The 27,240-nt window shown below is 41.9% G+C and overlaps 1 protein-coding gene across 1 annotated transcript; it reads right to left on the reverse strand.

Moving 5' to 3' along the window:
- Positions 1-1,670: 1,670 nt before the first annotated feature.
- Positions 1,671-26,681, reverse strand: LOC124595793 (hemolymph lipopolysaccharide-binding protein-like). Its single transcript, XM_047134681.1, has 4 exons — positions 26,524-26,681; positions 26,313-26,448; positions 15,469-15,723; positions 1,671-2,165 (listed from the first exon to the last, which is right to left on the reverse strand). Exons 1-4 carry the CDS (start codon positions 26,677-26,679, stop codon positions 1,993-1,995), a joined length of 720 nt encoding a protein of 239 aa, XP_046990637.1. The 5' UTR covers positions 26,680-26,681; the 3' UTR covers positions 1,671-1,992.
- Positions 26,682-27,240: the final 559 nt, after the last annotated feature.

Here is a 27,240-nt window from a genome sequence, read left to right on the forward strand (position 1 = left end):
GGCTTTATGACGTGAACTAGCCCGAGTTTAAGTTGACCAATCACGCCTCTGCTATTCAGCTGAAGGCACTGAACTTGCCGTTTGACCGGTTATGAAAACAACATGCCTGGACCACCGGTCATCCGGCGCCAGACAGTCTCACCCAGCAGCGCAGGGTCCACAAGTATTCTGAGAATCAAGAGGACAATGCAGTCAGTCAGTGCCAGGAGTCTTCGTTTCAGACGCGCCAGAATGTTAAACACATAAACTGCAGCGACACTCACACGTCTCGCGAGTCGTTACGCCCTGTATAAAATGGGTGAAACTCGATTACGTCAGTCGTTCCGCCAGGCGCTTAAGCCCATTGTACGACCCTCTCAGTATTCAGATAAATGCAGATCCCAACCAGAAACGCAGTGTGCTGCATCCTCCGATGCTCTCCTCGCACTGACCACCCAGGGAAGTAACCCATCATGCATAGGAATCAAGTGAAAAGTATTTTGAGCTCTCAGCACTAATACTCTCATTACAATAACCTTATTCGGTCTGATACCACCGTGCAATGACGTAGAACATCAATAAAATTGTTGAAATTGAGAGGTGACATGCAAAAGAGGGCATGGAACCTCTTACCCTGTTCTAACCCACACTTAGATATCCAGTTTGACCCAACAGTGACTTGTTGACTTGAAAATGGCATCTCTAGGTTATGTATTGCTGCAGGAGTATGAAAAGAACGTCGAAATATGCAGTTAAATTTACTTAATCAAGATATACACTTACCTCTATCTTTAGACAATGTTATACTGCTTCAGACTCATTAAACAAACAGAACAAAATTGAAAAATTTACAGCTTAATACTTTAAAAATTCATAGAAATAAGAAAACGTGCTTCTCTGCTGCTGTTGTTCCCTGCAACTGCATGAATTGGCTGCCGCTATTAGTACCAGTGTTCAACAGCTAGACAGAAGCACCCGTAACAAAATTTGCGAGGTACCCGGTTTGACCCTCCTACCCAGTTTTGTTCGATTCTCTGCTACACGAGCTCATGTGATTACATCTGCAAGCACCGAGATGGACGAAGTAGCTCAGATCGCGACCGCCTCTCGTGCGCGATTGCTTTATTGTGTTAGCATTTGTAGAATTTTTACCATGTGTAAACAAATAGCTTTCTATCGCTATCTATACTTAGGTGAAAAAGATAAATATTTTGTTCCTGTGTGTGACAGACTGCATTAAACAAAATATTGCCGCTACATTCCACTTTAGAGACATTCAGTACCAAATTCAGAATTATTCTGACTGTAGAAATCTAATTTTTCTAATATTAGGCAAAGGGTATGATGAGTTGGAATAGACGCCATCTTCTTTACTATTTTCACACCGCAGATACTAATGATACTTGCTAGGAATCCAGTCTAACATCAATTCCCGTACGCATCTTTCAAACTGTGAGTGTTTGTAGTTATTGGCACACAGAATTATTACCAATGTATAAAAACAAAAATTCATGACAATGCATATTTCTATGGGTTATTGGAGGATTAATTATACTGGCTGCTAGCAAGAATGTGAGTTAAAGTACTTCCTGCCAACTCATCCACGGAACCGAACGCTTTAATAACATAAATTTGCCTTGTTTTGAAATTCTAAGTAGAGTTTGAATACGTAGATAATGAAAGAATAAACATGGGAATAAGACTTTTAATCTAACATAGGAGGTAAATACACCCAAATGTCAATTTAAACATGAGAGTTTTGATACAAATTATAGTGATAATGAATGCAAGTTCCACACACATTCTCATTGGCTCCTTACAGGAATAATTAATACCAACAGAAATACAAACCATTTTTATTTTATATTTTGCGTTGTAACGTCTTCCTATTGGTGACAAAAGAAGTCTGACTCGCTGTTTGTTTCCTCCATAATTTGCAGCCGGCCACAGTTGTCGAAGTTTCACCATTTCGCAGCTGACGGCAGAACACGAAAGAGTGAGTCTCTAGAAGCACTAGAGACTCTGCTCGCACAGAAATAGCCTCTTTATGTTGCACCTGACGTCGCTGATGGTTCCGTCGTTGAAAATAGCCCCACAGTCCTGGCCTTCTGGAGAATCGGGTAACTTTAAGTTATCAGGCTCACCTTTCTTCCAGTTTACGTGGCCACTCGATATCAAAGGTTGACCTGGAGCACAGGAAATAATAATTTCATTCATGTAAAATGTATTATGTGGTTAAATGTTAAAATTGAGCAGTCAGGAAAAAACTCTTATGTCTGGTTATTACAACACAACTCTGTGGATGATCATACAGTCTGTTTGAAAAAGAACTACCTAGTTTTAATGTGTCCTAGAATCTGTACAAAGTGACATACTAGTCTGTGGTGTTTGACTCATCATCTCGCTAAGTTTGGCACCACTGCAGTTGGCAGGTCTGATTGACCTTGAGACAGCACCAATGCTGTTTCTTTCTTCTGTTCCTTCAGTTCAGTCCAGGTTTTCATGCAGTGCAGTGCAAAGCAACTCAGCAACAATGTGTACGTTGAGTCTCCAATTCATCTCAGTGGAACAGTTAATCGTCATAACTGCAGAATTTGGGGGGGGGGGGGGGGGGGGGGAGGGGCAGAGCATCCACATGAAGTTATTCAGCATCAACGTGACTCTCCCAAAGTTAATATCTGGTGCGGTTTGATGGAAGATCATGTGATTGGTCCTTTCTTTTTTGTAGAAAAAACAGTGAACGGGGACGTTTACTGCGACATGTTGACAGAGAACGTCTTTCCCTAAATGGACGATATTGAGGTGGAAAAGGGGCTTGTGTTTTCCTAACAAGATGGCACCCCACCACATTACAGTAACCATGTGTGTGCAGATATTGACACTCGCTTTCCACGACAGAGCCCAGACTTAACCCCTCTGAACTTTTTCTTTTGCGTCCATACAAAAAATGTTGTGTACAGTGATAAGATGAGAGACATCAATCATTTACAGGAAAGAAACGTCGCGGCGTTTGGGACAGTTACACATGAAATTGGGTAAATACGTGGCGAGAAAAGGAATATCTTCTCAACGTGTGCAGGGCAACATATGGATCGCCCGTTGAAGTCTACTAACATTAAAAAAAAAACTTCAAGGAACTCTCTTTCATGATACGTACTCTCTGACGTCATTTTTCATTAACTTTCCCGTTAAATTTATACTTAAAACATGAGAGTTCGTTTTCAAACATCCTGTAATGTTCTACGTGTTTTACGAAGTTTGTTCATTAGTTCTGCTTAATATTATCCTTGTAAATATGTTGTCAAGCTAAAAATTCCATTTGTTAGTAAAGAAAGAGAATACGCAGGGAATGCTATCATTTTGTAAGTAGACACGCTGGTCCAGTCAGAGAAAAGCTATTGTCAAAGAGTACAATAAAGTGTAAATACATTATCGCTGGGCGTGCGAGTACGCCAAGAAAGTAGCAGTTCTGAGTCACAAGGAGACCGTTGTTGTCGTTGGTTGTGTGTATTCGCCCGTGTGGCTATGCAAAAGTGCTGAGATAAAAAGTCTGTTTCCGAAGTGCAGAGCAGTGAAAACTGAATTGGTTGTTTTGGCGGATGTTTAATATGAGCAAGCTGCGTGTATGGCATTTATTGGGCCCAGTACAAATGGAGCAAGAGTAATTCACATAACTTCAAGAGTACAGTGGGTACTTGTTATTGGCTATAGCAGCGCAAGAAAATCAACTTGTGCACTATTTTACAGCTAAATGAAGCCACTTGACAAACCAACACCATCATAAAGTGAAGTAAGACCTAGAAATTTTATAATTAGAAGTGTAATAGGCTGGCCAGCGTAGTTGGAAATTTATTGTTTAAATAACATTGTTTTCGTGCATATTGTCATGTAAATAATTTTCCTAAGTCGTTAGCCAAGAAGTAACCATCGCATTCTTTTGTACGAACCGAGATAATCAGAAAATGAACTGAAAATGAAGTGAACATTAATTTATTAGAGTATCGAAACATAGTTTTCCACAGTTACGTAATAATGAAATCTTTGGCTGCAGTAAAGCCAGTATAAGCTGATTTGCTAAAAATAGAGTAATTTTCAAAACAGAAAATTGGTTTTAAAACTTTACGTAGCTTGGACACTGAATTTCACTGTCAAAGCTCAGTCTCTAATTTAGAGGTTGTGACATAATTTATCGCTTTTATTACATAGGAATATCAGAGTAACTTCTAGATAAATGACAGTCCTTACCAAAGAGTAAATTCAAACAATCTTTCTGCTTGCTACAATTGTGACAGTCAGTATTATGGTGAGTAACGTAACAAAAAGTTTCTGTCCACAACCAGTAAACAATCTTACTTTAACTGATCTTTGGAAATTAATATAATATGTGGTATGTGTTTGCTATTTGATTATTATTTGACTACTGTGACATGTGTGGTGTGAAGTACTCGAAATATTGCAGTAGGTACTGTTCCTACGCCATGACGCCAATTACTGTTGTTATGTAACATTTCTTACGGGTAGAAAGTTCAGTTTAGGTTTAATTATTATCGTTCCGGTGTGGATCTGGCGACCATTGGTTATTTTCATTAATTACATACTTTGAAAACATTTTCCACTAACTGCTGTCAATTTAAAATTAGTGTACGTAATAAAAATATATAAAGTTAACCGAACTTTGTTTCTAATCGTAATTGCCAAGGTACTGAGCAGTGGCGATTCGGTTATAACTTCATCTACTTCAGTCGGTTTTGCATTATTCTTCGGAGTAGATGCCTTTTCCCCACAGATAAGGGACTCTAGGTACATGGTCATATAGAAAAGCCTAATTAACCGGAGAAGTAAGAGGGTTATATGGTCTAAATCCGTTTTGCAGGCTCGGGAAAATGGTACTCACTTACGTCTTTTCCAATTTTCTCTTATCATCTCACAGGCATTTTTCAAAAGCATAGTCGAACTTCCCAGTTTTTATTGAGATGTTACGGCTGAATATCTAATGTCAAGTGATCGAAACTGCTTCCTACTGAACCACACATTGTCGTGGTAGTGCAGCCATAAAGAGACGTGTAACGCCCCAACAGAGCACATGGGAATCAGATTCCAACAGGCATGTCAAGTTATCCCAGTGGACTCGCTAGTGTGGCTCAGGTTCAGGACATGACGCAAGTGTCAGAAATTTATAGGACCTGGAAGGCCAGCATATCAGAGGCTTTTACTGGAACTGTCTCCTGTTGTAGACCTACACATGGTGATCACATCCAGAATCTACACCTGCTTATGGGCAACGTGGCCACGCACATACTTTGATGGGGCTGGAGAGTTGGGTGGGTGTGGGGGGGGGGGGGAGGGAGAGTGCAAAACTTATTGAACAGTAGCCCACCGATTCTGTACGTAATGTACTGAAATGCCTCCTACATACCGTAAACTGATGCTGTGAAGTAAGTATGATGTTAATGTAAAATACTGAAAATGTAATCCGTATGTTGAATGTTCAGAAAAGATGTAATGGTAGTAGTAACTGAAATTCTAACCTACATTTTATAGATGTGTTATGATAACAAGATATGATATGCAGGTTATACATTGAAAAACCAAGAAACTGGTACACCTGCCTAATATCGTGTAGGACACCCTCAAGAATGCAGAAGTGCTGCAACACGATGTGGCATGGACTCGACTAATATCTGAAGTAGTGCTGAAGGGAAATGACACCATGAATCCTGCAGGCCGGTTCATAAATCCGTAAGAGTACTAGGGGGTGGAGATCTCTTGTGAACAGCACGTTGCAACACATCACAGATATGCTCAATAATGTTCATATTTGATGAGTTTGGTGGTCAGCGAAAGTGTTTAAACTCAAAAGAGTGTTCCTGGAGCCACTCTGTAGTAATTCTGTACATGTAGGGCGCCGAACTGTCCTGCTGGAATTGTCCAAGTCCGTAGGAATGCACAGCGGACATGAATGGATGCAGGTTATTAGAGAGGATGCTTACATACGTGTCACATGTCAGAATCATATCCAGATGTATCAGGGACCCCTTTTCAGTCCAACTGCACATGCGCTACACCATTACGGAGCCTCCACCAGCTTGAACAGCCCCTGCTGACACGCAGTGTCCATGGAATCATGAGGTTGTCTCCAAACCCGAACAAATCCATCCACTCGATAAAATTTTGAACGAGACTCGTCCGAACGGGCAACATGTTCCCAGTCAACAACAGTCCAATGTCGGCTGTTGACAGGCCCAGGCGAGGCGTAAAGCTTTGTGTCATGTAGTCATCAAGGGGATATGAGTGGGCCTTCGGCTCCAAAAGCCCATATCGATGTGTTTCGTTGAATGGTTCGCACGCTGACACTTGTTGATGACGCGGCATTGAAATCTGCAGAAATTTGCGGAAGGGTTGCACTTGTGTCACGTTGAAAGATTCTCTCCAGCAGTCGTTCGTCCTGTTCTTGCAGGATCCTCTTCCGGCCGCAGAGATTTCGGAGATTTTATGTTTCACCGGATTCGTGATATTCACGATACACTCGTGAAATGGTCGTATGGGAACATCCCCACTTCATCGGCACCTCGGCGATGCTGTGTCCCATCACTTGTGCGCCGACTATAACACTACGTTCGGACTCACTCAGATCTTCATAACCTTCATTGTAGCAACAGTAGCCGATCTACTACTGCGAAAGAAACTTCTTGTCTTATTTATACGTTGCTGACCACAGCACCATATTCTGCCTGTTTACATATAGCTGTATTTGAATACGCACGCCTATACCAGTTTCTATGGTGCTTCAGTGTAGATGTACTTCTAAAGTGTATTAGCAGTTGTGAGCCATGTGGGTGCTATTCTGTCATTCTGCGCAACGGATTAATCTGAGATGCATCTTTTACCCTGTGGCTGCTGCAAGATTCAGTTTCCACCCCCACACTACTACAGAAGTCAGACAGACCCTCCTAACGTTCTAAAGAGAAATGCCTGAAAATCTTTCAGCAATAAATACCTTCTGGAGTCGTCTGCTGTAAGGAAATGACACAAAAATTCGCAAAATTTCTTACGTAACTAGTGGGATACTTGGGTACTGGAGTAGTGCTAGTTAGTGTAAGAAAAACATGAAACTAACGAAAATTATTATTTATTTTGGTAAAATTCTGAGAAATCAAAATGGCACTTTTAGTTATGAACTTAACAAGGTATTTCATTTCCGGGGTCTTTTCGAAATGTGAAGTTACCTCTTAAGGATAGGATTCGCTAATGTAATTTCTATACAAAGTTTAAGATTATTATTGACTTGGCAGAATGGCTGAGAGCCACCCCTACTCAACTTGAATAGTTATCCATTAGAATGTTGCAAGTTACGGTCGAGGCTGTCGTGTGTGAAATGCAGTGAAGTGTACTGTTGTGGAGGAAACATGGGGCTCACAAGAGCTGTAGTGCACAATACCGTAAGCTGCGATGACTGCTGTCTGCGCCGCTCGCTGCTGGCGAATATGATAACTCTCGTTCTATCTGGATTGACCTTTGCCAATCAAACTCTCCCTACGCCTTGATGAAGTCAAGAACTCCTATTCGCCCCTTGTCTAACTATTGGCGTGGTACACTGGTCAGATAACCAGTCCACCGCGATGCCAAGCAAAAATTCGCTCGCAGGCGTTTAACTATAACTCTGTCCATTCACACCGCACAATAAGTGTGGCGGCCAACACATTGAACAATGCTTAATCAGAAGGACTCAATATAGATTCGCACTCCAATTCGCTCTCGACAGAGGTGCTCTCCCAGTGAAATACTGAGGAGAGACTTGTTCCTCGCTCTTTGAGTACAAGAACGAGCGCGCACGCTCTCGTTACGTATTCTCGCTCCAAGAGCAACAACAGAACGACCCCTCTCCACGCCAGACGTGAAGGGATATATCTTTCGGTCTCTTCCATTACTCCTTCAGCTCAAGGCGTCAGGAATATCGTCTGTCAATCAGCATTGCTCTTCTAAAATGGGAGAAAGACGTTTCGTTTAAGGCGACCAATCCGGAAATCTGTAGCACCAGCGTTTGGCGTTTGCTGTCTCCCTGTGAAAATCTCTGAAATTGCGTGCTATATTTGTAAAGAATGCGTAGGTTGGGCACTCCCACACAATGTAGCGGAGTTTGTTTTTAAGCCGAACACGGGGTCGTCCTTTCACCCGGGCAAACGCTGTCTGCTCTACGGGCGGTCACCGGCCGACGTAGATAGGTTGGGACCGGCCTCCTGGTGTGCGGTTGCTCTCCCGAACTAAAAGCTCCTGTGACTGTCGTGTCTAGAGTGTGTGTGTATGCGCCAGCCTCGAGTATTTCAATCTCGGTGCCCTTGCTTGTTATTTGCATATCGTTTACATGAATTCATACAACATTGACTTTATCTTATCGACTTTGGGTTCGAATGAAGCGTCTTGATGTGTGGAATATGATCGTGAGGGCGGAATATGTAAGCAATGAAGGTCAGGAGACCACGACATCTTACACAGTAGCACACTTGTTGTAGACATATTACGAAAAATGTAACGAAATAGTATCTTAATATACACTGATGGTAAAAATCGCAACACGAAAAATAAACAAATAAATAAATATAGAGTAATGAAATGTCGGTAATATATTTGTGTAGCTAATATATCTACATGATTAACGTTTCAAGATCACAGGTTTATGTAAGCGCGAGATAGCTATTGCATATGTGAAATGCTAGTACATTAATAACTGGTATAAGGACCAGAATGTAAAATTCAAGGACACGAACGTGCTTGCATCGTGTTGTGGAGGTGGCAGATGTGTGTTTGTGGGATGGAGTTCCATGCCTGTTGCACTTGGTCAGCCAGTGCTGTTTGTGGATGACACTGGAGTTGTCGTCTGGTGACGTGCCATGTGTGCTCGATTGGAGACAGATCTTAAGATCGAGCAGGCCAAGGAAAGATGTCAACACTGTGTAGAGCCTGTTCGGTTACAACAGCTGTATGTGGGCGAACGTTATCCTGTTACAGATCTCCACCTGAGATGCTGTTCATGAATGGCAGCACAACAGGTATCACCAGATTACTGTGCAGTCAGGGTGCATGGGATAACTATGAGAGTACTCCGGTGTCACACAACATTTAATTTTTGCAACATCGCACCGTACACCATAACTCCAGGTGAAGGTCCAGTATGTCTAGCACACAGACGACCTCAGTGACTTCCTCCTAATCAACACACGGCCATCACTGGCACCAAGGCAGAATCGACATCCACCAGAAAAAGCAACAGATGTCCACCATACCCTCCAATGAACGCTCGCTTGACACCAATGTAGTCAAAAATGGCGGTGGTTTGGCGTCAATGGAATGTACGCTACAGGGCGTCTGGTTCGTAGACGTCCTTGACATAACCGATTTGTAAGAGTTAGTTGCGTCACCACGGTGCCAACTGCTGGTCAAGTTGTTGCTGCAGATGTAGTACGGTGCCCAAGAACCACGATGGTCTTCCCTCTGGCAGTGCGACGTGGCTATCCTGATGCCTGTCTTCTTGCGACCGTACATCCTCGTGACCAACACCGCCGGCAATCATTTACAATGGCAACGCTACAGATAAGTCTTTCTGCAATATCGCGGAAGAAACATCCAGATACTCGTAGCCTGTTGTGCGACCTCCTCCAAACTCAGTGAGTTGTTGATTATGGCGTCTTAAAGACATTCTTGATTAACGTCAACTCGCCACTTGTGATCTCTTTCGTTTACGTCACAAAACTCCGTTTTGTTGTTGTGATTTTTGTTCCCCCAGTGCACTTTTGCATAAAATCATAAATATTGGGAATATAATCCATAGCAAGCTCAAATCATTTGACTGTGGAAGTTAATCCTACACAAAATACATTTTAAAAGCACTCACGTTCAAAATATAAAAATGAGTAAAATTACTCCGTAATGTCACGTTCATCCGCCCAAGTCAACAAGTCAAAGTCAGCGTGCAGAAGCATTTAGACTGGCCAAGTACGGCAAACGGTAGTTGCCATGCAGTGACTCTAGCTACCTCCAGAAAGACATAGACTCAGCAGTGACACATACTGATAAGAAAGGGGAGAAACGCCACCTGCTTGAGGAACTTAAAATACCTATCCACTGGCTGTTGTTGTTTTGGTCTTCAGTCCAGAGACTGGTTTGATGTAGCTCTCCATGCTACTCTATCCTGTGCAAGGTTCTTCATCTCCCAGTACCTACAGCAACCTACATCCTTCTGAATATGTTTAGTGTATTCAGCTCTTGGTCTCCCTCTACGATTTTTTACTCTCCGTGCTGGCCTCCAATACTAAATTGGTGATCCCTTGATGCTTCAGAACATGTCCTACCAACCGATCCCTTCTTCTAGTCAAGTTGTGCCACAAATTTCTCTTCTCCCCTATTCTATTCAGTCCCTCCTCATTAGTATTGTGATCTACCCATCTAATCTTCAGCATTCTTCTGTAGCACCACATTTCGAAAGCTTCTGTTCTCTTTTTGTCTAAACTATTTATCGTCCACGTTTCACTTTCATACATGGCTACACTCCATACAAATAAAAAGAAATGACTTCCTGACACTTATACTGTTGTCCAATGATATTTTAGATCTTCTTTTTTTTAACGTTGGCATCAGTACGATAAATGTGAACGATATGGCACAGATAAAAATTAGTATCGTTTCTCTCTATACCTTTGGAATATTTTGGAAATGCTGATGGATAAGTGCAGTCTGTCAGACCGCTACATTTATTTAGGTACTACTGGTGCAAGGTGAGGCAGCTTAAGTGACTGGAGATATCGACTTATGGAAGGACCATCTTGGATGATGTATGGTAACATTGACTTTTTGTTTTTTGAGCACATTTTATTTGGGATTAATTTAGACAGCTAGGTGATGCAAGCTTGGCTGACGAAAAGCACTACTATTTATTATGTTCTTGATAGCGGTTGTAAGCTGAAATATTTAGAACGATTTATAACGAGAATCTTCTTCGTGCATACATACACTTGCTTGCTGAGGAGACGAAAGTCGTAAGATACCTCCTGATATCGTGTCGGACCTTCTTTTGCCCTGTGTATTACCGCATCTCGACGCCGCACTGACTCAACAAGTCGTTGGAAGTCCTCTGCAGAAATACTGAGTCATGCTGCTTACACAACCATCCATTGCGAAAGTGTTGCCTGATCAGGAATTTGTGCACGAACTGATCTCTCGATTACAGCCCATAAATGTCCGATGGGAATCACATCGGTCGATCTGGGTAGCTGATACTGTAGCTTGAACTATCCAGAATGTTCTTCAAACCAATCGCTAGTAATTATGGGCCTGTGATATGACGCATTGTCATCTGTAAAAATTCTATCAGTGTTCGGAAACATGAAGTCAGTGAAGCTTTCGGACGTGATTATGGCCGCACGACGGGCATTAACAGGCTTTGGACACGGAATTATAGTTGGAACCAGACGCATGGGACATTCCAGTTCGGAAAACGTTAGGAAATTCAATATTCCAAGACCCACAGTGTCGAGGGTGAGTTAGGAACAAAGAATTTCAGCCATTACTCCTCACGAAGGACAGTTCAGTGGTCTTCACTTAACGACCGAGAGCAGTGGCTTTTGTATTAAGTTGTCGTTGCTACAAGACAATCAACACGGTGTTAAATAACCACAGAGAACAATGTGGGATGTACGGAAATAGTATCCGCTTGGACAGTGAGGCGATATTCGGCACTAATGGGCTGTGACAGCAGACAATCGACGCGAGAGCCTTTTCTAACAGCACAACACTGCGTACAGCATCTCTGCTGGGCTCATGAAAATATCGCCCGTATCCTAGATGATCAGAAAATCGTAAGAGCTGATGGTCGGGTTCGAGTGTGGCACGGACCCCACGAAGCCATGGGCCCAAGTTGTCAACAAGGCACTGTGCAAACTGGTGGTGGTTCCAAATTGATGTGGGTTGGGTTTACATGGAGTGCGCTGAGTCCTCTGGTCCAACTGAACCGATAATTGACTGGAAATGATTATGTTCGGCTAGTTGGAGACCAGTTGCAACCACTCACGGATTTCATGTTTTTTGCATAGCAATGCGCCATTTCATTTAATGACAAGTGTTTGAAATTGGACTGAAGAGCGTTCTGGACAAATCGAACTAATCATGTGGCTACTGATATCACTCGAAATGAATCTCATCGAATATTTATTGTACATAATCAAGAAGTCAGTTCGTGCACCAAATACTAGAACGGCAACACTTATGAATTTATGTAGGTCTATAGAGGCAGCATGGCTCAATATTTCTACAGGGGACTTCCAACGAGATGTTAAGTCCATGCCACGTGGAGTTGCTGCACTACGCCAGGCAAAAAGAGGTCCAACACGATATTTACTGGTATCGTATGTTTTTGTCATTCAGTGTATTTGATACTGGCAAGCAATGGTAATTCTCGCAGCTAGATGACAGTGTGGTGAAATGAAATGAAATGCCATGTAGACGATAACAGTACACTCCACGGAGAAAATCTCCGACCCAGCCGGGAATTGAAACCGGGCCCCCCTGCTTATCATCCCGTCGCACTGACCACTCAGCTACCGGGGCGGACACAGTGTGGCAATGCGCAGCCCCTGCTTATCATCCCATCGCACTGACCACTCAGCTACCGGGGCGGACACAGTGTGGCAATGCGCAGCCGGATAGGGAAATCCTCTGGATTCACTAACTCCGACCCAGCCGGGAATTGAACCCGGGCCCCCTTGCTTATCATCCCGTCGCACTGACCACTCAGCTACCGGGGCGGACACAGTGTGGCAATGCGCAGCCGGATAGGGAAATCCTCTGGATTCACTATGTTGTCGCATGATAGCACAGCGTACGTGTGAGAATTCTTATTGTACCAAAACTACTGTCAAGTGCCTTTCGTGGTGTACCAAGTGGATTTGACATTTTGATTCTGAACCTAAAAATACAGCCAGGACATTGTTGGATGACGGTGTCCTCGAAATAAGTTATTGGGTCTTATGCTTGTCTGCGTTTTCATAGCCATTCTCCAACACCAACCTCATTATGGCCGGGGGACATCGGCTGGAATGTATTTCTCGATCCAAAAAACTTCACCAACAACGGTATATTTCTGTTTATTTTATTTTGTACCTCAAATGCTACCAGTTTCGGCAGCTCAATTTGCCATCTTCTGGCCCCTGCATAACAAGGGTATACATGCAGTGATATTAAGGTGTACAGTTCAAGTTTACAAGTGACAGGTATTCATAATAGCTCTTAAACTTCAAAATAATGGAAATATTAACTTCAAGTCCAATCTATGTGTACATCCAGCACAAATATGCTAGAACATATGTATATATTGTTAATAGCATTAAACTGAACCTCTCTGTATATCTAGGACAATAGATTAAAACATGTGTACACATTTGTTATTCATAAAACTATTTTACATGACAGATTTACTAAGGAGCATGTAAAATCATTAAAAAGATCAGCACTAGACAGCGTACATTCTAGAGCTTCATCCAAATGAAGCACGTCATTTATTTTTAAATAATGAAATCCTATAAAATTCCATTAGATGAAGGACCTCCTAGTGTATATGGGTCCCAATAATTCATTTAAAGCAAAATGTGACATAATAAGGTATGAATTATAACAGTTCGCATATTTACAGCCTAGGCAATATCACGGATGGTAACACAAGTAGTTGTTACACTATCAAAAATAACTTGACACAAAACCCAATGGCAATCAATATATTAAGGGAAAATAGCATGCATAGCGAACTCTACGAATATTGACAACTATTTATTCTTTTCTTTTATTTACCTTCTAATCTTTTCCATATCCACCTACCTTATCGCTGCAAATCTTGTTAGTCTCAGTATTTAGATGGTTTGGCATCTATAGATAGGTTGTGTTAGGAGTGCTTTATCCTCCCAATGACATCTTTACGGACTCGCCCTCCTTAAACAGGATTTGACTTTTTTAGTTATTAAGTTCACTGTGATAATGCCAACCTGTTCAGGGATACAAATGAAACTAATGATATCTTTTATTGCGAGTTACTGTAAAACTTAGGCCACTAGTTAGTTGTCAACATTCGTAGTGTTCGCTATGCATGCTATTTTCACATTTAGTAATCAGATTTCTTCTGAATCACCTGAATTAAGTCGACTACACTCAGTTACTATTGTTTGTTAATATTCACCTTATACTCTCTTTTCAAAAATCTATCAATTTCACCCTACTGCTCCTTCACGTCCTTTGCTGTGTCTGAGATAGTGACAATATCATTGGCAAAGGTCAGAACTGTAATTCCCTCTCCAAATATTTCCTTAGTTACCCTTATTACTTGCTCAAAGTGCATGTTGTATATCATTAGGGAAAGACTATAACCCAGACTCACTCCTTTTCCACCGTGGATGAGGTTGATGACCTTCGACTCTTATAACTGCAGTCTGATTTGTGTGCAAGTTGCAAAAAATCTTTTATCATTGTTGCCTTCAGAATTTCAAAGAATGTATTTCTATCAACATTGTCAAAAGCTGACTCTAAATCTACAAACGCTGTAATCATGATTTCCCCGACGAGGGTTAAATCCAGTATTTTTTTCATTTTTCTGTAAATAATTCGTGTCAATATGTTGCAAGTGTTAAACAGCAGAAATGTATTACGGACAAATGTAGCGTTATCTCAAAGTCCTCTCCAGCCAGTGATAAGCCAAGGCAAAGCAGGCCAGCATCCCCTGTCGCAATCAAAACGATAAAGAGGCAGAAAGCCGACATTGTGGAAAGCAGAACTAATAGATAAAATATTGCCTCACTTTGCGCGAGTGAGACGCCGAAGTTGTAAACTCAGCAGTATGTCCTCAGCAAGGAGAAGACGTCATTCATTCTAACAGCACAATTTGATTTAGCAAGAAAAAGTATTGTCACAAGAACGCTGATTCTTGTGAAATAGAGCGATGGTCAAGACTAGTGGTGAACCCAGAAAAGTAGTCCACATTCGCTGATCGCCAGATAGGCATATTACCATTTTGTGAAATAGAGGAATGGTCAAGACTAGTGGTGAACCCAGAAAAGTAGTCCACATTCGCTCATCGCGAGATAGGCATATTGCCATTGACTCAGACCAGCAGTAACACATAGTCAGGCTTCCGAGCTTTCTGTACTGTTTCTGACCCTCCTGTCTGATGAAAGAGAAAATCAGAAGGCCTGATGTTTGGATGTTTCCTCATGCTGTAAGAACCACACCTGAAGCCATCAACAGGACGTCAACTCCTAATATTCACTCCTGCTGTGTTCGCCATACGCTTAGCTACTCCAAGTATTATTAGCAGAAGAAATAATGCCGTGGAAACAGAGAGTAGAAATTTGCTCAAATATTGGCCCTACTTTGGAAATTACGTACGAAAAACTTTCATGTACGTACGAATCTTTCCAGCCAGCCTCAATTTGTCACTTACATAGGAGTGGTACTCACCCAAGACCGTGAGGTACTCTCCTTCCTTGAACATGTCGTGGAAACCGATGAAAGCAACGAATTTTCCCGTCGAGTGAGCTCTCATGACTTTCCGTATAGCATTTTCTTCCGCTTCAGAGTTCACGATGGCGAGGTGCGCTCCTTCCTTTGCGCACTTTCTCCGAGCATTTTCCCAGTTCATTTTGTCAGTGTGCAGCTTGTAGTATCCAACATTTGGAAAGAATTTGTAGTCGGCACCAACACGGGCAGGTGGTTCTGTCCGTGATATACCAAATGATACATCAGGTTCATGAAACAACAACAAAAATAAAGCTAAACATACAAATATATGTCAACAACAGGCTAGAACAATAATAGTGTGCACTCTTTCAGGTAGACCAGAGAATGTTGCTATCGAATAACTCTAGGATGTGGCTAAATAAATTAATATACAGTGTGGTCAGAAGCTGTCTGAAAATCTTGTAATGATGTTTCAGGGTAGGTTTCACTAAGAAATAACTGTTAATCAAAAATTTCTATACGTTTTGCTGATAATGAGTCAGCACTGAATTTGTTGAATCAGGCCATTGTGCGCACAAATTCATGCAACCCTCCAGAGTACAGTTGTAAAACTGTGGTAGGCCTACCGTATATTATCATAAGTAAGCGTAGACCTCTACGGTTTTCATATTACCTTTGGTCAGTTAATGTGGCATGTTAGAGGTGTTGCATACCTATTGGGCGTTACCTCTTAAGGATCGTTTTCCGTATGCATGCGATCAGTGCCTTAGCAGAGTCCCCAAGAAAACGGAAGCGGTGAACCGTCTAAACATTGAATGAGGATATATAAATAGCCGCTTAACCTATGGGAAATCTGTGCTACATAGTTATCCCGTTTGTTACTTAAAAATAAGCAGTATTTACAGTAAAACTGAATCTGGCAATGTTTAATTCAGATTTATTTCTAAATTTATTGACCTTTACCGTCAAGCAGAGAGAAATTGTGGCAAAAATTAAAAAAAATGCAGATATATCATATCGCACTAGGATACGCACTTTCCTAAAAAAAGGTAGTACAATGAAAAAAGCGCAAAAGAAAACTGTATCAAACATCGCTCCAGTACTTCGTCGATCTTACATAAACCATGTTTCTGTTATTGATAAAAAAATTTCACTTTTATCAGTAACAACAGCAAAGTCTAGCCTTCGATAATGATGGAGAACATTCTATTTAGTACAAAATAACAATAATTATTTATATATAGTTCATATTTCTGCATGTAAACTGTTCTTGTATCAAAAGTAATATGTTTAGTTACGTAAAAACACATAAGTTACACGATCAACCAATTTATATTGCTTATAAAATAATTTTTTTGTTCTGTAAGGATTTGAAATACAAAATGTACTAACACTAAACAATGTGCGGTTCTAATTACGTGCAAAATTAACAACCAAACGAACAAGAAAAAAAAAGAGAAATTGTCGCTCCTGGTTTCTCTCTTACACACTTATTTTTCTTTTCCTACCTTTGCTGCCAATACTATCGCCACTCCTACCATTTACTACTCCATTTATGCACTTCACCAAAAGCATCATACCTTAGATTTCCTATAGCGCAACTCTATGCCAGGTACAATGAGGAACAATTGCTCCCATTGCGTAGATGATAGCGCACGAGAGTCCTCAGCTTTTAGCTCGGGTTCGTTCCATACTACCGTCCTATGACCAGTTTCTGCGTCCCTCACTTGTTCGGTTTTAGGAACCTGAATGAAGAACATGTTTGGCGACACTGTCTGTGGTGGGCCGTTTAAATCTGCTCATCTAACGGCCTAACTGACTGACTACAATGGAATTAAGTACGGAACGGCGCAACATATCGATATTCTTTTCTTAATAATTATTTGTCAGTAGAGAATACACTGCAGCGCTGTCACAAGTTCTTCAGATTGCTTCAGACCAGCCTGTAAAAGATGGTATGGTTGGAAAAATCATAAAACTGAATATTGAGCGGAAGATATAAATTCTCATCATATAACAAAAAAAGAGTTAATAAGTTCGTGTAAAAGTTTATAGTATTCGATATATCTTCATTAATATAACAGTAGGCATGTAAGTGATTTCTTAGCGTGAGAATATTACCTGCGAGGTACACTCATTCCATAAGACTCCACCCAGGTGTAGAGGCATACAAACAGTACAAACATCATGTCTCAGCGAGACGGTGTGTGTAGATTTTATTGGTTTTGCCGGACTCAAAGAGAACCAAGAGCTTGTTTAAATACATGGAGATCGGCATGGAGATCGGCATGGAGATGGTCATAGAAGAAGCCTTCAGTCCTTCTTCCTGTTGTTTTGAATTTGACTACAATGCAATATTTTCAGACAGAGCACTGTGATATTTGTTAAAACACTGAATGTGTTAATTAAACTTTCCCAAAACAACATATAATTGCTTCATTATTACAACCCAAAACGTAAGGTAAAAAGGATTATAGTCGTTCCTGAAGTTAATCATCAGTAGACAGAGAAGCGGAAGAGAATTGAATACTTGATGTTGCAGGCGAAGTACCTATGTATCATTTCTATCTCTAAGTCTCTTCTCACTGATCTCATAGAAGAAGACCGAAACACAACTAAAGTATGATCACCGTCTCCACACTATATAGTAATTCTCTGACACGTACTGCAGAAAGTACTATCATGTATAATGTGTCCCATTTGGTGCAGCACTGCTGTTCCCATGAAGACTTTTCTATTCATTTGGTGCAGAAAATTCATTCTCCCCTAGTTACGTTTTTATAATCGGAGAGATAATCAATAACTATAAACACCACTAGGAAATGCAGTTGGATTCACTTCGTTTTTTGCAATTTTGTTCCCCTGTTGTGTCTGCTGTTTGGCGTCTGGATTAAAATAGTGGAAATAGTAATAACCAGCTGAAAGTTTCTTGACACTGTGAAATTATTCTTAGAAACTCGTCTAGAATTTTCGTTTTGTCAACATGGAGGATGTCACCTATCTTATGTAAATCTTTCTCACTCGAGTATTTCCTCGTCCTTTTACAGGTACTGCCCTTTCCTTATTCCTATAGTGTCAGATACGTCATACACCTTTACACTTCAGTGGTCCAATGTGTAAGGTGTCAGGCAAATCCAACACCTTCCATGAAAACCCTGACATGATAAGCAAATCCAGTAGTATGTCACATAGCTCCGAATAAATCGTGACATTACATTAACCAAAGTAATACGAGTAACGAGTGAGGAAATGGAATACCACAGACTAACACAAGAATGCCTAAATGCATGTCATACCTCCCCATCGTGAGACAGAAGCAGTTCCAAGGGGAGAAACGAGAACAGAGGCCGAGAGCAGAACCGTGTTAAGTTAGAAGGCCGTACGATAAGGGACGGACACCCACGTCACCAGCTAACCGTTAGGACCACCTCCCAGCCCATGTTAAAAGCTAGAGCCTTAATGTGAGACTTTTTCGCGTCTCTGTTACGCTAGGACCACCCCCAGCCCATGTTAAAAGCTAGAGCCCTCCAGAAGAACAGTATAGATCTTACGATAACACAAAAAGGGCCACACCACCCGCAAGTTTTAGCGTGAGACTTTTTCGCGTCTCTGTTACGTTCCAAACTTTAAAAACATTGCCCCACCACGAAAAGTATAACGTTTCTCATTGGATAGACAGAATTTTTGAAGGTTAACATTGAGACCCTGATTGGTCAGATGAAAACACAGCCAGATAGTTTTTTTAACCAACTTTGGTAAATTGTAGTAAGGAGAAGTTAGGATGGAGTTGCTTCTGAGACGGCGAGGTGAGCGGAACTGTGCTGTCCGCCGCCCCCTGGCGAACATCGACAAGGTAATGAACGCACGTGATGTCGCATAACAGCGCATAAAGCTTCACTCAGAACTGCAGAAGTCTCATCTGTTACACCCCCTTTTTTTGCGTAATACTAGTGTCGATCGTCAATTAAAGCTCATGGTGTTCACATTTGCCACTTGAAGTAAAAATCTGAAACACGATGATTTTTCTGTTACATAGTTATTGAGAAGCCACATCAGCCACTGTAATTTACGACAAGTTAGATAAGTAATTAAAGATAATTGAGGGTCACTGTAGACCATTTTGATAGTTTTCTCTCTTGTGAAACTTAAGTTAAACCTAGATTATAGATGTGATATGGCATAGGTCATCCTTCGATCCATTGTAGAACTTGGAAACCCACTCAGGGAATATTCGTTCACATTTTTGTTGAACGCAGTTGGTTTTTACCATCCTATATTAAAACATTTCCTTTCATCAATAGTGCAATTTATAAACAATGTTTTGTGAGTAGAATAAAATTTCCAATGGTACACTTAACTGCTTCTTCGACGTTATTTTACCAGCTAACTAAAAATAGGAAAGCCTTGAACCCCTTCCACTAAATTTAGTTAGTATTAAGATTCTTTTACAGGGAGTGCAGTGGAGCTGACGCTGAAATCATTAAGTATTTGGTTATATCATCGCTAGTCTCACTGAACTCTTCTGAATTCTACATGTCATGTGTGGTCTGGCGTCTCCTTACCAGCAACGGGTCCCAGGTTCAAACTAGTCAGTTCCCTAAAAAAAACACGCTCAGAGCGTCGTTGCGCGAAAGTGGTAGGGAGACACGATATAGAACAAACAGACACCGCGCAGAATGTTAGAAATGTTAATTTGTGCACCCACCAGCTCGACGTAATCAGCTGTCATGTAAGCTTTGGAATCCCATTCATATTGTCCCTCTTACACAAAACTGTAGCACGTTGGCATTCTGAAGTAGAAGATAACACACAAATCTTCACCAACTAGAGATAAATATCATTTGCCGATAAATTATAAAAAACAGAAGTATACGAAGACACGGTTTTACAGTTTACTCATTAAACAAAATTACTAGAACACTACTACTTAAGTAAAAGCCAATTCGTCGCAGAAAAGTTGACACTCGCCTCACATACTTTCTCTATATGTACAACATAACATACCTCGTAATAATTTATAATGTGAATATCATTTTTGTGTCAACTAGAGAAATTTTCACTCTTTTCTTTCATGAGAGCTATTTTGGAAGTATATTTACCTTTTTTATGAGCTACACTACTTCACTATTGGCTAAAAAGAAACCGGCAACCCAAACAGTAGTTTTTTAAAAAAAAAAAAAAAAAAAAGGCATAAGAATATGTAGATGTTGTTGGACCGCTGACTTTCGACGTTGATATCCTTTAAAAAATCCTCAGTACTGAGAAACGTTTAAGACATCAATTAGCATATTTGCATTTGTTTATTTGTTTATTTAATGGATTACATTTCACTCTGCGTGAAGAACTATTATGGTTAGTCAATGAGAGGCACCGCACAGATTTAAGTGCAGCCGTGGAAGAAAAGTGTGAAATAGCAATGGCGTGTAAAAGTTACGGACGAAAGTAACCTGCGCTATGTAACACTGCCAAGGAACATAGCTCGGTGAAAGTTGGACTATAGATAGAATGAACTGCGCAACATAGAACAAAGGCACTGAAAGAAATTCGAAATGAGACGAACAAAAATGACACTTCCATTCCAATACAATAATTACAATGAAGCCACTACGATCTATAATGGGTGCCTGTACATTACAAAAAGTGGGACATGGTTCTGTAAAGCGTTTGTAATCACCACGCACGACAATACAAGCTCTGCATCGTGTCTCCATTCTGGGAACATGGTTGGTAAGGAGTTCTTACGGTATGACGTTGCATTCCACCACCAGTGCGGTTGACAACTGCGGTTTGACAACTGCGGGATGCTCGTTGGTGCAAGTTTACGTGCTTCAGCAGTACATCACCCATCGCATTTGCTCCATCAGGTTAGAGTCGGGGGAATGGGCAGATCAGTCTACCCGCCAAATATCATTTCTATATCTACATCTACGTAAATATTCTTCAATCCACCATACGGTGCGTGGCGGAGGGCACCTCGTACCACAACTAGCATCTTCTCTGCCCGTTCCACTCCCAAACAGAACGAGGGAAAAATGATTGCCTATATGACTCGGTACGAGCCCGAATCTCTCTTATCTTATCTTTGTGGTGTTTCCGCGAAATATAAGTTGGCGGCAGTAAAATTGTACTGCAGTCAGCCTCAAATGCTGGTTCTCTAAATTTCCTCAGTAGTGATTCACGAAAAGAACGCCTCCTTTCCTTTAGAGACTCCCACCCGAGTTCCTGAAGCATTTCCGTAACACTCGCGTGATGATCCAACCTACCAGTAACAAATCTAGCAGCCCACCTCTGAATTGCTTCTATGTCCTCCCTCAATCCGACCTGATAGGGATCCCAAACGCTCGAGCAGTACTTAAGAATAGGTCGTATTAGTGTTTTATAAACGGTCTCCTTTACAGATGAACCACATATTCCCAAAATTCTACCAATGAACCGAAGACGACTATCCGCCTCCCCCACAACTGCCATTACAAGCTTGTCCCACTTCATATCGCTCTGCAATCTTACGCCCAAATATTTAATCGACGTGACTATGTCAAGCGCTACACTACTTATGGAGTATCCAAATATTACAGGATTCTTTTTCCTATTCATCTGCATTAATTTACATTTATCTATATTTAGAGTTAGCTGCCATTCTTTAAACCAATCACAAATCCTCTCCAAGTCATCTTGTATCCTCCTACAGTCACTCAACGACGACACTTTCCCGCACACCACAGCATCATCAGCAATCAGCCGCACATTGCTATCCACCCTATCCAAAAGATCATTTATGTAGATAGTAAACAACAGCGGACATACCACACTTCCCTGGGGCACTCCAGACGATACCCTCATCTCCGATGAACACTCACCATCGAGGACAACGTACTGGTTTCTGTTACTTAAGAAGTCTTCGAGCCACTCACATATTTGGGAACCAATACCATATGCTCGTACCTCAGTTAGGCGTCTGCAGTTGGGCACCGAGTCAAACGCTTTCCGGAAGTCAAGGAATATGGCATCCGTCTGATATCCTTCATCCATGGTTCGCAAGATATCATGTAAATAAAGGGCGAGTTGCTTTTCGCAGGAGCGATGCTTTCTAAAGCTGTGCTGATGCATGGACAGCAACTTCTCCGTCTCAAGGAAATTCATTATATTCAAACTGAGAATATGTTCGAGAATCCTGCAACAAACTGATGTTAAGGATATTCGTCTGTAATTTTGAGGATCCGTAAGTCTACCCTTCTTATATACAGGCGTCAGCTGTGCTTTTTCCAGTCGCTCGGGACTTTACGTTGGGCAAGAGATTCGCGGTAAGTAAGGAGCCAACGCAGTAGAGTACTCTCTGTAAAACCGAATTGGAATCTCATCAGGACCTGGAGATTTATTTATTTTCAACCCTTTCAGCTGATTCACAACTCCAGGGATGTCTATCACTATGTCCTCCATACGGGAATCTGTACGAGACTCAAACGGCGGTATGTTGGCACGATCCCCCTGCGTGAAAGATTTCTCAAATGCTAAATTTAAAATTTCAGCTTTCGTTTTGCTGTCTTCCGTTGCCAGGCCAGACTGATCAGTGAGTGACTGGATGGAAGCCTTCGACCCGCTTACCGATTTTACCTAAGACCAGAATTTCCTTGGGTTTTCAGCAAGATCTTTTGCTAAGGTATGGCGGTGGTAGTGGATGAATGCTTCGCGCATCGCTCTTTTTACAGTAGCACGAATCTCCACTAACTTTTGCCTGTCCTCATTCTCCCGATCTTTTCTTGTACCGCGAGTGCAACTGTCTTTGCTTCCTGAGCATTCTCCGAATTGCGCTGTTAAACCACGGTGGGTCTTTTCCGTCCGTAACCCACTTTTTCGGCACATACTTGTACAATGCGTGATTTACAATGTGTTTAAAATTTGCCCCTAATTCTTCCACGTCCATCGTACCGGAAGTAAATGAAGTCGATTCATTTACTAAGTGGGATGCTAACAACTGCTTATCTGCCCTTTCTAATAAGAATACTCTCCTAGCCTTCTTGACCGACTTTTTAATTTTCGTAACCATAGTCGTAAAGACAATGCCATGATCACTAATCCCAGTCTCAACACTGACACCGTCGATGAGGTCTGGTCTGTTCGTTGCTACCAGATCTAAAATATTTCCATTACGCGTTGGCTGACGATTTAACTGCTCAAGACAGTTTTCGGATAATGCGTTCAAAAGTAATTCACACGACGGCTTGTCTGCACCACCTGTAATGAATCCATAGACATCCCAGTCTATACTAGGTAGGTTGAAGTCGCCTCAAACTAATATAGCGTGATCCGGGTACTTCTGCGATACAGAATGTAGAATCCCTTTGAATGATTCTAGAACTGTCACGGTGGAACCTGGTGGCCGGTAATAACACCCAACTATTTCTCCTAGCCCTGTTTAAACGTGTCCAGATAACTTCACAACCACACTCTACTTCGACCCCAGTAGACACAATATTTTTGCCAACTACAATTAAGACACCACCTCCTACGGTGTCTAATCTAACTTTCCGATATACGTTCCAACCCTCACTAAATATTTCAGAACTTCCTATCTCAGGGTTCAGTCAGGTCTCAGTCCCGAGAATAATTTGCGCGCCACACACTTCCTGAAGGGCAGTAAATTCAGGAAATTTATTCCGAACACTCTGAAAATTTGCTGCTAATATCTTGATAGAGCTCCTTCACCTGCGCTGTCTCTGCCGTCGCGCATTGTCATCCACAAACATGAAGTCAGGACCGAAGGCACCGGTGGAAAATTGCACACGGGGTAGGAATTCAGGGTCACAATAACGTTTACCGGTGAATGTACCGTGTTCAAAGATGTGGAAGTCAGCGCTCCCGTGAGATACTATGCCTCCCCACACAATAACACTCGAACCATCAAAAATATCGTGTTCGACAGCGCTCCTGGGTGCATTACATAGATTCATATGGCAAGAAGTGGGAACACGTAATGCAATCAGGAACTGTTTCACATGTATAACGATACCTGTTGATGGTAAGAGAACTGAGACTTGGCAGTGAACTGCAGACACGGAGAAAAAAGCAACACCAAGAAGGAGCTGTGCGGCATAAACGAAGGTTGGTGGATATCTTTCTACATATCAGAGATGATGTCCATTCCTGTTTCGTGCCAGTCATGCTAGTAGCGCCACTACGACGGTGAAAATATGTCTCTTTTGAACACGCACGGTAACCGTTGTGAGCGTCTATTATCTTTGACACTGGATGTGATGAGTTGTTAGTCAAGAACGCCTTGAAGAAGACGAAGAAGTCGTTATTGATTTGAAAGAGGCTGCGTAATAGGGCTACGAGAAGACGGGTGTTTCTTCTACGATACCGCAGAAAGACTTGGCAATTATGTAGCCACTGTACGCGACTGCCGGCACCGATTGTCACGAGAATGTACGGTCTCAAGAGACTGTGCTCCGGATGGCTACGTGGCACTACTTAGAGGGAAGATCGTCGTGTTCAGTGTATGCCACTGGAGCATCGTGCTACAATTGCAGCAGCAACTGGAGCAGCAAGTGGCACCACAGTGACACAACGAACTGTTACAAACTTGTTACTTAAAGGACAGCTCAGAGCCAGGCACCCAGTAGTATGTATTCCACTGAACCCATTAACATCAATGGCTTAAGCCAGAGCTCATTGGCAGGGTAAGATCCGCAGTGTTTTCCGATGAAAGCTGGTTCTTTCCCGACAGAGATGCTGTGTGCTGGTTAGAAGGAGGCTAGTTGATGGCCTGCAACCATGCTGTCTGCATCCTAGGCATATTGGACCTACATCTGGTAGTCTGGGATGCGATTTAGTACGGCATCAGGAACAGTCCCGTAGTTATCCCACACATCCTAACTGCAAATTTATACGTCAATCTATCGATTCGACGTGTTGTGTTGCCACTCATGAACGACATTCCTGGGACTATTTTCCAACAGGATAACGCTCGCCCACATACTGGCAGTGTAGCGCAACAAGCTCTACAGAGTGCCAACATCTTGGCTTGATCTGCTCGATCACGTAATGTGTCTGCAATCAAGCGCATATGGGACATAATCGGACGACAACTCCAGCTGTCACACACAAACAGCTTTAACCGTCCCTGTATTGGCCTAGCGACTTCAACAGACGTGGAACTCCATCCCATAAACTGACATCCAGCACCTGCTTGCATGCTAGAATTCAACATTCGACGGTTACACCGGTTATTAATGTTCCAGCATTTGACATTTGCAATGGCTTATCTCAAGTTTACGTTACTCTGTGATCTTCCAATGTTAATCACTTAAATATGTTACCTAGACAATTTCCAAAATTTCATTTCACTGGTTTAAATACCTTTTGGTCTTGCAATTATTTGCGTCAATGTATGAAGTTTTTAGAAGAAAGAAAGTTTCGTTTTTACCCGCATTCGAGGAAGAGATCGTCAGAGATGTTGCAGAAATTGTGATTCTGCAGTACAATGAAGGAAAGCGGCCGTGCCTTTTGGGCGGAGTTTTGAATCGCCGTCTCCACGAATACGTTTATCAAGAAGTGCGAATAACACTGTGATGAGCATGGAAGGAAATGAAAACCAACAACGTCAATGAGGAGCACAAGCATTATTCGCTACAGAGCCTAATTCGCAAGGAAAGAAGCAGAAATAGGAAACAGATACGTATGCATGAAAGGATTTAATGATTCTCTGGATAAGTCTTTGATTCTGATCGAAACAAAGTTTTCCTCCATTTATTGGTCTTCGTAGGCCCTCGGAGGTGAAGCTACACTTCACTAAAACAAAAATTTGCGGGAACTCGGAAGCCCCTTTGGTGATATTTAATACTGACCTACAACAGTGAAAACTGTCGTCAGCTTTTCGACGTCACCACAGTTTTGACTGGAAATGTCGATGCCGTAACGCGGCGGCCTTTGCACAAACCGCAGCTCGCTGATATCTCGTCTCCTTTTGCGGGTGAGAGCCGCCTGTAACAGACCACACAACTGATGAGTTTGTCTAGTGTGAAACGTAGTGTTAACGACAGAGGAGTCTACACCCACCTTGGTAATCCAGTGGCCCGTAAGGTTGCGGAAGCTGCTCGCCCAGAGGCTAACACCGCTTGCAGAGGAACACACACTGTTGTCTGCGAGAGGTACTCGAGGCGGTGCCATAATGAGAAATGCCGCTGGAAGCTGCCAAATGTATTCCCAGACCATAGTGCCCTCTACAAAACCAGACAGAACACACTTCGAAGTACCTTGGCACGATACAGAGGTCGATTCGAAAGTACAATGCCTGACAAAATACTTGAAACATGGTCGAATGTCAGTGTAACTGTATATGTACGCTCCATCGTTGGATGTGTAAAATGTTGTACTTCAATGCAACACATTGAATGGTCACAAGAATGCATAAATGTTGTTCGTGTTGAGTGTTGTCACCAGCCTTAGTAGGGTACACACTGAGCAGACAAAATTCATGGGATACATCATTTTTCCCGACATAGTGCAGCAACTTGACGTGGCATGGAGTCAACAAATCTCAGGAAGCCATTCTGCCCCTATAGCCGTCCATAATTTCCGGTGCAGGATTCTGTGCACGAACTGCGAACTGACGTTCCGATTGTGTTCCATAAATGATATATGGGATTCATGCTGGGCAATCGGTGACATGACGCATTGCCACCAGGAGAACTTCCATCACTGTTTGGGAACATCACTTCGATGAATAGCTGAAAATGGTCTCCAAGTATCCAGAGGACCCAGACCATTCCGTAC

The sequence above is a fragment of the Schistocerca americana genome, chromosome 2 (genome assembly GCF_021461395.2).
Source record: "Schistocerca americana isolate TAMUIC-IGC-003095 chromosome 2, iqSchAmer2.1, whole genome shotgun sequence".
Lineage (NCBI taxonomy): Eukaryota > Metazoa > Arthropoda > Insecta > Orthoptera > Acrididae > Schistocerca > Schistocerca americana.